Raw genomic sequence first — 13,077 nt, 5'->3', positions numbered from 1 at the left:
GTGGTTCTCACACCTGGCTGCATATTAGGTCCCCCTGGAGAGCTTTAAAGATTATTACTGCCTGGGTCCTACCCAGCTTTTTTTTTTTTTATTGGAGTATAATTGATTAACAATGTTGTGTTAGTTTCAGGTGCACAGCAAAGTGATTCAGTTATACATGTACATGTATCTATTCTTTTTCAAATTCTTTTTCCATATAGGTTATTACAGAATATTGAGCAGAGTTCCCTGTACTACCTAGTAGAATCTTGTTGGTTACCTATTTTAAATACAGCAGTGATTCAGCTGGTTTTTATGAAGCTCTCCATGTGACTCTGACCTGCAGCCAGCTCATGCATGAGAATAGAGTCATGTTAATACACACAGTCAAAAGGCCTGCTTTTTACTGACTATTCACCAGGACTCTTGACCCCAAGGCAAAGCCCTGCCACCCCAGCTGCTTCTGAGAGTCCTCATAGAGGTGTTATCCATTCCTCCCAGGCAAGTCAGCAAGTTCTAGCTGCCCCACAGTGTCCCCTCCATTTCTAGCCTCCTCGCCTGTGTCTGCTGCTGCACGGCTGCTTAGGAGCCGGTGTTCTCACCAGCACTGCTCTTTCTGGGAGCAGTTCCCAAAGTCAGAGTCAGAGGTGCTCAGTGGCTGTGGGAGCTGGCGGGGGAGCAACCCCTCCCCAGCTCTTCCGGCCTCTGGCCCCTCCAAAGGGCTCCCGACCTCTCAGCACTTGGAAGCCTTTGTGCCCACACTAAATCTTGCAGCAAGAAGCTCCAAACACTGCCATCATACTAACAACATTTTATTTTTTAAAAGAAAAAACTATAAGTTTAAAATATGTACATCATCTATATTTCAGTCTTTTTCTCTAAAACTTTAATTCCCCAAATGGCCAGAATATAAGCAGACACAGAGGACCATGGTGACCTGCAGAAAGGAAGTGAGAGGCACTGATCTGGTGGTTTTCATTCAAGGATCAGGTAGGAGCTGAGCGCTTTGCTCCGCAGGTTCTTCATCTCCTCGAGTACCTTCTGTCCTGCCTTCTCCGTTGGCTGTGCTTGGTCTTTTACCTCTCTAAATATAAATATATATAAAACACAAACCCGATGAGGACACATCAGGGCACCTCTTAAAACATTCTTCACCCACCACCACCCTGCTTCTGGGCCCAGTGTCACCGGTGATGCCGCATGCAGATGGGAGAAGCTGTTTATACACAAACACAATATAAACCATACTTAGTGATCATTTAGTTACCAGTGAAAACACCTGGCTGGAAGTGATTCAAATATGATTTCCAGTCTCAGTTGCACTAGTTTCTTAGCAGAGCCAAGTGACCTAAACTCTCAGCCTCTGCTTCCAGAGGTACACATGGTGGGAATTCCCATCAATGAGGATTATTGCAAAGGGAAATGAGAATTTATGCATGGACATCACGGCATGATGGCTTCTAAATGCTCAGTGGGCAGGAGCTGATTCTTTATGTTTATGAGTAAAGTGGACACACAGTATCTCTGACTCTGACAATGGCTCTGGAAGCTGGGACTCAGGAAGGAGGGTTCTGCACCTGGGTCGAGGAGTGGCTGATGTGGAGCCTGGATGTTGCTGGCATGGTGAAGGGTAGAAATTTCCAAATCCCTGGGAGGACAGGATTAGTGTATTTGGTTGAAAGCACAGATGTCTAAGGATGGTGAGCTCAGCTATATGATCTGTCCAGTTAGAAGAATTCAAGGCAAAATTAAGTGCTTCTCCTCTGTGTTCACAGCAGCACTACTGACAACAGCGAAGGCATGGAAGCCACCTAAGTGTCCATGAACAGAGGAATGGATAAAGAAGATGTGGTGCATACACGCACTGGAACATTACTCAGCCATAAAAAAGTATGAAATAATGCCATTTGCAGCAACATGGATGGACCTTGAGACTATTATTCTAAGTGAAGTCAGTCAGGAGAGAAAGACAAATACCATATGATATCACATGTGGAACACAAAAAGTTAATACAAATGAACTTATTTACAAAATAGAAACAGACTCACAGACATAGAGAACAGATCTGTGGTTGCCAAGGGGGAGGGGTGGGGGGGATGGACTGGGAATTTGGGGTTAGCAGATGCAAACTTTATGTGGAGAATGGACAAACAAGGTCCTACTGCGCAGCACAGGGAACTATACTCAATGTCCTGTGATAAGCCATAATAGAAAAGAATATGAAAAAGAATATATGTATAACTGAATCACTTTGCTGTACAGCAGAAATTAACACAACATTGTAAATCAACTATACTTCAAAAAAACAAAATTAAGTGCTTGTGAAATATTTCCTAAGGAGAGTGAAACTTCCTAAAGTTTTGGCAAACGCCTGAAAGTTTTGAAAAAGGAGAAGTATCTCAAAATGAAAAAATTAAAACTTCTCTAATGCATATAATTAAAAAAATTAATTGGTACCACTTTATGAAATCAGTCTAAAAATATATAGTTCATGTCACCCTTAAATATATTAATGGCTGAGTGATACTGTGATAATCTAAGGGGAGCTGAATAATGTGTCAGCAACAAAAGTCACTCACACAGTTTCTTGGATATTTTGCAATATAATTCTCCTTAGTAGGTCTTGAGAGGGTGAGATCACCATCAAGATAGCAAGGAAGCTCTTGGGTTGTTTACAGCCTTCAAGAAAGAGCAGATGATTCTTCCATGAAAATAAGTATTTGCCAGAAACCAAATTGACAGCAGTCTTCATGGGGACATTAAGTATCACTGATGTGTTTTTTATTTCTATCCCTGTCTGACCAAGCTCTCATGTGTGTCTGTCTGACACTCTGTCTGCATCCAGCTGAAGCTGAAGGAGGCGAAAAAAAGCACAAGTAAGGACTGAAAAGACAGGACTGAGCATCAGGTCATGCTTGGTATACATGGAGAGAATTTCAGAACTGAATCTCTGCTGTATAGCACAGGGAACCCTACTCAATATCCTGTAATAACCTATAAGGGAAAAGAATCTGAAAAAAAAGATACACACACACATATGTGAGAATCCCATGGACAGAGGAGCCTGATGGGCTCCAGTCCATAGGGTCCCGCAGAGTTGGACATGACTGGAGCGATTAGCACACACACACATAGTGGTTTAGTTGATAAGTTGTATCTGACTCTTTGGACCCCATGACCTGTAGCTCACCAGGCTTCTCTGTTCATGGGATTTTCCAGGTAAAAATACTGCAGTGGGCTGCCATTTCCTTGCCCATATTTCATGTATATATACATATACACACATCACTGTGCTGTATACCTTAAACTAATACAACATTGTAAATCAACTAAACTCCAATAAAATTTTGAAAAAAATCATCTGTGAGATATCATTGGAATACTATACAGCCAATAAACTGATAATTATATTGGTAATTTTGGCACATGAAAAAATGTACAAAAATAATTTAAACTGCAAAATAGGTGAATTCAAAATGCCATGGATCTATTTATTGAAAATGTGTGAAATGTATGTGTATTTTGAAAAAAAAATAACTTGGTGTGCAGAAAATGCTTAGAGTTATTGTTGTTGTTTCTGTTTTTTGTTTTTTTTTTTTTTTGTAAAGTAGCTGAAATACATTAAAAAAGAAAAAAAGAAAAGAGAAGTTTTTTCTTTGGGTGAAGATATATAAAGTAATAAGTTCTATTTAATTTAATATTCATTTGATAATCAAATGGGATTTGATATGACTTTCTGTAGTCAAAATGGTGAAAAAACCATGTGAAACAGCAAATAAACAATGAGATATTGGATATTACCCTGCTCATGGGTCAAACTGTTCTAAGTCCAGGGGCAATTTTTCAAACTGAAAAAAAAAGGTTCTATTTAAAACTCTTAGCCACATATTTGAAACCTGAAACAAAATGAAAAGTGCATCTCTTTGTTGAGGTGTCAGACGTACTACGTAGTATAACATATTTTGTTGCTAAATAGCTGATTAAAACAGATGCTCACTGAAATTCTATTAAAATTTTTTTCCCCTAAATTTTGTTTTAGAAGCTGCTAATCTACTTTCCGAGAAGTGCTGGTTTGCTATAGGTTTCTGTTACTATTACAAATGAACCAAAGGAACCCCTTGCTCCTCTAAGATATGTGGGTATTCCCTTCTGAAAAGGCAGGGCCTCCTCCAAACACCCTGAACAAAGAAGACAAACAAAAAAATTTACAGCATACACAAGGAAGGGTAATTATCCTTAATATATGAGGCACTCTTATAAATAAGAATAAGATAAAGACTTTCTGCAATATAGGCAAAAAAGCCCCCATAAAAGAAGAAAAATATTTGATAAGGGTAGGAAAATTTTTACCATCACTCATAAATTAAGAAGTTAAAATTAAAACAATAATGTGGTCATTAACAGCCTATCATATTGGAAAAGAAGAAAAAAAAGTCTGATAATATTCCACGTTGTTCAGGGCATTTGATTGTGGGCATCCTGACCTCTGCTGGTAGGACGTTTGTTATTTTCCTGGATGGCGCAAAGCACTATGTAATAAAACCTTAAAATGAACATGGATTTAGTGTTTATGTTTCAAAGTTTATCCTAAGGAGACAGTTTGATAAGTTTGCAAGGAATTATGGCACAAGGAAATTTTGCTGAAGCCCTATTGGCAAGAGCAAAATATTAAAGAGTTGACGTGATCAACAGTAGAAAGATCGGCTAGCACATGATGGTATATCTACCAGTAAGATATAAAGGTGGGTATCTATATTTATAAACATATGATAACAATATGCTAAATGAAATTCTAGAAGATAAAACAATATGAACAATATGATAGAATTCACGTAAACACATACAGTTGGCCCTTTGTGTCCATCGGTCCAGCATTTTCAGACTCAACTAACACCCAGGTGGAAAAAAAATGAGAAAGTTCCAAAAAGCAAAACCTGAATTTGCTGCATGCTGAAAATTATTTGAGTGAGGTATTATAAGTAACACAGAGATGATTCAAAGTATAGGAGGATGTGCATAGGTTACATGCAAATTCTATGCCATTTTACATAAGGGACTCAAGCATCCACAGATTTTAGTACCCAGGCTAGGGGGTGTCCTGGAACCAATCCCCCATGGATACCATGGGATGATTGTATATACAGTTTAACAAAATACAGTAGGTGTTTGTGTGTTATTTAAATAATTAAAGTATTAATACTTGGAAGACCACAAACCAAAATGTACAAGATACTGCCCCTGGGTGGTAGGATTATTGTTTTTATTTCATTCGTTATATTTTTCTATATTTTCTAACATTTAAATAATTTAAAAAGACTTAAATAATTCTAAAAGGATAACTGGAATTTCAAACTTATAAACCATATGAACTCTAGTGGTTATATCCTTTACCAAAGTATTCTTCAAAACCAAGTGCTGAAGGATGAGGGTAATGTCTGCCTAGCTAGCTGTCCCTGATGCAGAGATGCAGAAAAGGGTTCACATGTGCAGAGCAAGCACCCGGAGAGGTGTCCTCACACCAGCATCTCAGGGAATCCTCACAGTGTCCTGGGAGAGAGGTTTTGTTTTCTGCACATTATGAATGGGGAGACTGAGGCCCAGTGACTGAAGCAACGAGGCTGGAGGTGGCATGGGTGGTAAATAGGATACATGTCTGAACACCTAAAGCACTGGAAATGTGTCTCTTTGGAGATGTTTTTAGATTCAAACAGTTCTGTATGTCGTGTAGGACAAATTTTATCCTGGGCTACCTCTTCCTAAGGCATAAAGCATCCACTTACTTCTCCTTCTTGGTGTCCCTGTAGTCCAGCATTGGGAATTCCGCTTCGATCATTTCTGGGGTCAGCATAATGTCTATACTCTGTTCACAGAGCTCACTGAAAGGAACAAAATAGAAAAGTACTGCAATCGTTTAAGAGTTACATGATTCCTTCAACATCACTCACACCTATACTTCTTGGATCTATATTAAAGAAAGTATAAGACTGATAAATAGCTTTCTATCAACCGACAACAGTAGGAATGATTCTTTATAACCAGAGAATAACAAGCAGCTTAAAAATGGGGTTTGTTGTTATAGTTGTTGTTGTTCAGTGGCTAAGTCGTGTCTGATGCTTTGCGACCTCATGGACTGTAGCACGCTAGGTTCCTCTGTCCTCCACTATCTCCTGATGTTGTTGTTCAGTGGCCAAGTCATGTCCAACTCTTTGTGACCCCATGGACTGCAGCCGAACAGGCTTCCCTGACCTTCACTATCTCCTGGAATTTGCTCAAACTCATATCCATTGAGGTGACGATGCCATCCAACCATCTCATCCTCTGTCACCCTCTTCTCCTCCTGTCTTCAATCTTTCCCAGCAATAGCGTCTTTTCCAATTAGTTGGCTCTTTGCATCAGGTGGCCAAAGTACTGGAGCTTCAGCTTCAGCATCAGTCCTTCCAATGGGTATTCAGGGTTGCTTTTCTTTAGGATTGACTGGTCTGATTTCCTTGCTGTCCAAGGAACTCTGAAGAGTCTTCTCTAGGACCACAGTTTGAAAGCATCAATTCTTTGGTGCTCAGCCTTCTTTATGGTCCAACTCTCACAGCCATACGTGACTACTGGGAAAAACCACAGCTTTGACTATACAGACCTTTGTTGGCAAAGTGATGTCTCTGCTTTTCAATACACAGTCTAGGTTTGTCATAGCTTTCCTTCCAAGAGGCAAGTGTCTTTTAATTTCACAGTTACAGTCACTGTCCACAGTGATTTTGGAGCTCAAGAAAATAAAACCTGTCACTGCTTCCAGTTGTTCCCCTTCTATTTACCATGAAGTGATGGGATCAGATGCCATGATCTTAATTTTTTAAACACTGAGTTTCAAACCAGACTTTTTCATTCTCCTCTTTCACCCTCATCAAGAGGCTCTTTTATTCCTCTTCACTTTCTGCCATTAGAGTGGTATCATCTGCATATCTGAGGTTGTTGATATTTCTCCTGGTAATCTTGATTCCAGCTTGTGATTTATCCAGTCTGGCATTTTGCATGATGTTCTCTGCATAGGAGTTAAATAAGCAGGGTGACAATATACAGCCTTGTCATACTCCTTTCCCAATTTTGAACCAGTTGTTTCATGTCTGGTTCTAATTGCTGTTTCTTGACCCACATACAGGTTTCTCAGGAGACAGGGAAGGTGGTCTAGTATTCCCATCTCTGTAAGAATTTTCCAGTCTGCCATGGTGCACAAAGTCAAAGGCTTTAGCATAGTCAGTGAAGCAGGTATTTTTCTGGAATTCCCTTGCTTTCTCCAACAAATGTTGGCAATTTGATTTCTGGTTCCTCTGCCTTTTCTAAACCTGGCTTGTACATCTGCAAGTTCTCAGTTCTGCTGTTGAACCCTAGCTTGAAGGATTTTGAGCATAACCTTGCTAGTATATGAAATGAGCACAATTGTCTGGTAGTTTGAACATTCTTTGACATTGCCTGTCTTTGAGATTGGAATGAAAACTGACCTTTTCCAGCCCTGTGGCCACTGCTGTTTTCCAAATTTGCTGGAATATTGGGTGCAATACATTAACAGCATCATCTTTTAGGATTTTAAATAACTCAGCTGGAATTCCATCACCTTCACTAGCTTTGTTCATAATAATGCTTTCTAAAGCCCGCTTGACTTCACACTCCAGAATGTCTGGTCCTAGGTGAGTGACCACACCATCGTGGTTATCTGGGTCTTTAAGACTTTTTTGTATAGTTCTTCTGTATATTCTTGCCACCTCTTCTTAATCTCTTCTGCTTCTGTTAGGTCCTTACCGTTTCTGTCCTTTATTGTGCCCGTCCTTGCATGAAGTATTCCCTGATATCTCCAATTTTCTTGAAGAGATCGCTAGTCTTTCTCATTCTATTGTTTTCCTCTATTTCTGTGCATTGTTCACTTAAGAAGGCCCTCTTCTCTTTCCTTGATATCCTCTGGAACTCTGCATTCAGTTGAGTAATCTTTCCCTTTCTTCCCTGCCTCCCCCTTTTCTTCTTCCTCAGCTGGTCACAGCAAACACCCTTTTCCAATAGCACAAGAGATGACTGCACACAGTCAGTACTGGAATCAGATTGATTACGTTCTTTGCAGTGGAAGATGCAGAAGCTCTGTACGGTCAGTAAAAACTAGACCTGGAGCTGACTGTGAGACTCAGATCATGAGCTCCTTAATGCAAAATTCAGGCTTAAAGTAAAGAAAGTAGGGAAAACCACTAGACCCTTCAGGTAAGACCTCAATCAAATCCCTTTGATTATACAGTGGAGGTGATGAATATATTCAAAGGATTAGATCTGATAGATAGCCTGAAGAACTATGGACGTAAGTTCATAACATTGTACAGGAGGAGGTGATCAAAACCATCCCCAAGAAAAGGAAAAATGGGGTTACAGAATGCATATTGTTTGCAGGTGTACATGCAACATTTACCAATATTGACCGTATCTTGGACCATAAGGAAAGCATGAATATTTCAAAAGGTTGAAATCATTCTGAGAATGTTCTGTGACCACCATGGAATTCAATTAGAAATCAATAGCAAAGAAGACAACCAAAAAATCACAACTGCTTTAAAAAGAAAACAATATGCTTCTAAATCATCTACAGGTGAGAGAAGAAATTACAGGGATTGAGGTTATTTTTATTTTGAGGTCTGCTACCCCTTACAGCAGGGGTCAGGAAACTTTTCGAGTAAAGGCCTCAGTGGGTCTCTTTTACAGTTAGCTTCCCAGGTGGCACTAGTGATAAATAATCCGTCTGCCCATGCAGGAGCCATAAGAGACACTGGTTTGATCCCTGGGTCAGGAAAATCCCCTGGAGGAGAGAATGGCACCCCACCCCAGTGTTCTTGCCTGGAGAATCCCACAGACAGAGAAGCCTGGTGGGCTGCAGTCCATGGGGTCACAAAGAGTCAGACAGGACTGAAGCGACTTAGCACCCACACACACTGTTGCGGCATGAAAGGAGTCATGGAAAACATTCAAATGAATGAGTGTGGCTGTGTTTCAATAAAACAGGTGTTTTGCAAAAATGGGTGGTAGGCCAGATTTGGCTGTTTGTGGATCCCCTGGCCAGGCGCTTGGTTGCTTAACAGTTACAGCTGGGTCACTGCAAGTGTGAGTTCCAGCTCCAGGAAGCAGGAAGAGAGTCTGCAGGAGGTAAACCCACTCCATCCTGGTCCTGCCCCCAGGAGGACATCTCATGTCTTCTCCTGCCCTCTTGGTAAAGGCCGAGTCACATGGATGACCTAACTCAGGTGACACTGAGCCTCCAGCTTCAACATTTCTATTTCTGTAGAAGAGGAGATGATTATTTTGAGTGGCTGTCTCTGCTACACTCAAAGAGAAATGCCTCCAAGATCAACAGAGGCTTCAAAATCTAGAATTACAAACAGGAACCCTCTCCTCGCAACGAAACATAAACAGAGGTGGGCAGAGCCATATTCTGTTTGGGAAAACACCCTTGAAAACTGCACAAAGTCACTCCGATCACCTAATCTTCGCTAAGCAGCTGCTCTGTGCCAAGCTCTGTGCCAATCTCGATGCTGGTGATTTACAAGACTGCTTCCCGTTAGCAGTTTCCTCATCTCCAAAGTATGGAAAATAAGAAGACCTCATTGTTGGAGTGAATGAAATTCTTGTCAAGCGCTGGGCCTGAATTCACATTCAATGCTCTGTAAATGTTACTGTTACAACTACCCTCCTCCTCCTCATCTTCCTTAATTGACAAACCCTGTGAAGTAGGTACTACTATTCTCATTTCAAAAATGAGGAAACTGACTCATGAGTCTGCAGATTAGTGAGGAAATTGACTCATGAGTCAGAACATCAGTGCTGAATGGGGAAGTGCTGCAGAGCATCTCCCTACCTGCCTCCCCAAACTGAACGTCAAGTAACCGTGTGGCACCCCGGCCACCCACCTGGCTGTGGCATCCTCAGGAAATGCCCTCATGCTCTGGGGTTCAAGTAGCAGACACTCAACTTCCCTGTTCAGACCTGGGTTCTAAGCTTCAGACGTCCAAGTATTGCCAAGTACCACTGCTTGTGGGCAGGTCTCACAAAACCCAATATTTAGTACTTCACTCACCGGTTATTTACAGGAAGAAATATTAAAGTGGGCGTGCTGTGCTAAGTCGCTTCAGTTGTGTCTGACCCTTGCAACCCCATGAATTGTAGCCTGCCAGGTTCCTCTGTCCATGGAATTCCCCAGGTAAGAATACTGGAGTGGGTTGCCATTTCCTTCTCCAGGGGATCATCCCGACCCAGGGATCAAGTTTCCTGCATTGGCAGATGTGTTCTTTATCCCTAGCGCCACCTGGGAAGAGCCAAAGCGGGCGTGGCCACAGCAGATTCAAGGACACATTTTCACTGGATGTTGTATGCTCATCAGTAAAATCAAATTTAAGTGCCTTCGTTTGGAGGCTATTTTTCTTTTTCCTTAATTTTTTTGTTTGTTTTTTAATTTACTTTGAGGGGGGTCCTAGGTTTTCTTTTTTCCCTTTTCTTAAAATTTTTGTTTTTGACTTTTCTTTTAAAAATATTTTATTTGTTTGCGGTGGGGGCTATATTTCTTTTGCCCCTCCAAATCCTACCTGCCTTCTGAATACTAACCCAAGGGCATGCGATTCTGCAGCCTTGGAAGCCCACTTAGCACCCACTCTGCTCGCCCCTCCCTGAGCACCTGCAGCACTGAAAGGTCAGCCAGTCTGAGACCAGAGACTATTATTCTCCACCACGAATCCAGCATCTTATCTACTGAGGGTGTGGCTGGGTGTCAGCTGTGTCTTGGCGGGGCTGCAAGCTCAGGCGCTGTGTGCTCCTTGGAAATCTCTCAGAGCGCCTGGCATGTTTCTGGAACATAGACGACAGTGAGACCACAGGTGAAAAAGTACCGTTCGACTGTCTCTATCCTGTCTTCTTCCGGCAAGGCGTCAAGAACGGCAGGGACGTCAACAGGCAGCATGACTAAGTTGAAGGAATCACAGCTGTGGAAAAATCACAGAGCAGCCGAGGATATGTGACCACATTAGTAGTCTCAGGGTCTCTATATAATCTTCTAAAGCACTTTAATTTTACCTTTGGTATTTTATGCTACCATCCTGTCCTCTTCACCCCTGGAAACCCACCCATGTCTCCCTAGAGGTAAAGGCGGGGGGTGATGAAAGTAAAAAGTGAAAGTATTAGTCACTCAGTCAAGTCCGACTCTTTGTGACCCCATGGCCTGTAGCCTGCCAGGCTCCTCTGTCCATGGAGTTCTCCAGGCAAGAATACTGGAGTGGGTTGCCATTTTCTACTCCAAGGGATCTTCCTGACTCAGAGATTGAAACTGGGTCTCCTGCATTGCAGGCTGTGAAGGGTACCGGTCAAATCCAAGAGAATGGTGCTAAATAAGATATTTCGGAGAGCTTAGAAAAATAATTTTCAAAAGTGTAGTATCTAAACTTACTTTATTTCCTGGGGGTGGAGGTGGGGTGGGGCAGCTAGATAGTTTACTTTTTCTTCTTAATATTTTTTCCCACATTTATACTCTTCTTATAGGCTTCCCTGGTGGCTTAGAGGTTAAAGCATCTGCCTCTAACGCAGGAGACCTGGGTTCGATCCCTGCATCCGGAAGATCCCCTGGAGAAGGAAATGGCAACTCACTCCAGTATTCTTGCCTGGAGAATTCCATGGATGGAGGAGCCTGGTGGGCTACAGTCCATGGGGTCACTGAAGAATTGGTGCTTTTGAACTGTGGTGTTGGAGGAGACTCTTGAGAGTCCCTTGGACTGCAAGGAGATCCAACCAGTCCATTCTGAAGGAGATCAGCCCTGGGATTTCTTTGGAAGGAATGATGCTAAAGCTGAAACTCCAGTACTTTGACCACCTCATGTGAAGAGTTGACTCATTGGAAAAGACTCTGATGCTGGGAGGGATTGGGGGCAGGAGGAGAAGGGGACGACAGAGGATGAGGTGGCTGGATGGCATCACTGACTCGATGGACGTGAGTCTGAGTGAACTCCAGGAGTTGGTGATGGATAGGGAGGCCTGGCGTGCTGCGATTCATGGGGTCGCAAAGAGTCGGACACGACTGAGTGACTGAACTGAACTGAACTGATACTCTTCTTAGTTGTTTATTCAATTTCAGACCTCCTCCTCACCTCCTTATATATTGTTCAGTATTATAATTTTAGACTTTTACATAACAATTACTGGGTATCGAGATCATTAAAAGCACTGAGATGGGGAGGAAAAAACAGTTTGTTAATTTTAAGTTCAGTTCAGTTTTAAATTTGACAGTATATTTCTGTTTCAAGTTGGTGGAACAAACACCTTTAAAAATTTTTTCCTTTTTTTGGTCTCAACTCCTTCTCACAAACCTCTCAAATGCTATTAGAGGAATAAAAACTGAACACACAATAGCAAAAATACAGAAAAAGTCACAAATGGATATATATTTTTAATAATTTTCTGGAATAAGCTTTGAAAAGCTGGGAGGAGTGCTGTCTCATAAAAAAAGAGTAAAAAATGACCCATGGCAGGAAACTGACCTTCTTACCGACCCTGCAGGTGGCAGGATGGGACACCAGGGGGATTAATTGAAGCCTCCTTGGTGTGTGCAGATATGTCTTGGAGATAAGTTTCTTCTTGTTTAATAAGCAAAAATGTGCCTGGCCCACCAAGCATAGGGCTTGGTTGAATGCAACTACGGTCCATGGTTTCTACAGCTGTAACAAAGAGTGAAGAGGATCTTTATCAACTAATATGGAGTGATTTTCAGGGGATGTTATAAGTGAAAACAGGAAAATACAGAAGAGCTTATCCAGTGTGCCACTTTTTGAGTAAGGAAGAGGGGAACATGAAAAATACATATATTCTGTTTAGCATTGTGAAGGGAAACATGGGAATGGTGTTAGAAGACAGAGAGGCTACCAACAAGGGCAGAAGGGAGGGGGATGGAGTGACACGTGTCTGAGTTTGACTTTCCATGTAGCTTTGAATTTGTTAGTGTGTTAATGTTCTACATATTCAAAAAATAAAATTAAATCAATATGAAAGGGAGGAGTGAGTGAGTGATAGTTGCTCAGCTGTGTCTGACTCTTTCTGACCCC

The 13,077-nt window shown here is 41.6% G+C and overlaps 1 protein-coding gene across 1 annotated transcript in view; it reads right to left on the bottom strand.

Moving 5' to 3' along the window:
• Nucleotides 1-954: 954 nt before the first annotated feature.
• The window catches only part of CFAP221 (cilia and flagella associated protein 221), a 121,544-nt gene continuing 109,421 nt past the window's right edge, over nt 955-13,077 (bottom strand). Inside the window, exons 21-23 of the mRNA XM_052636042.1 lie at nt 10,879-10,971; nt 5,761-5,856; nt 955-1,063 (exon numbers count right to left, since the gene is read on the bottom strand). Of these exons, the coding sequence (XP_052492002.1) occupies nt 955-1,063; nt 5,761-5,856; nt 10,879-10,971 (298 nt within the window). The remainder of the gene's footprint in view (nt 1,064-5,760; nt 5,857-10,878; nt 10,972-13,077) is intronic.

Source organism: Budorcas taxicolor, chromosome 2 (genome assembly GCF_023091745.1).
Source record: "Budorcas taxicolor isolate Tak-1 chromosome 2, Takin1.1, whole genome shotgun sequence".
NCBI lineage: Eukaryota > Metazoa > Chordata > Mammalia > Artiodactyla > Bovidae > Budorcas > Budorcas taxicolor.
This window is presented reverse-complemented; position numbering and strand designations above follow the sequence as displayed.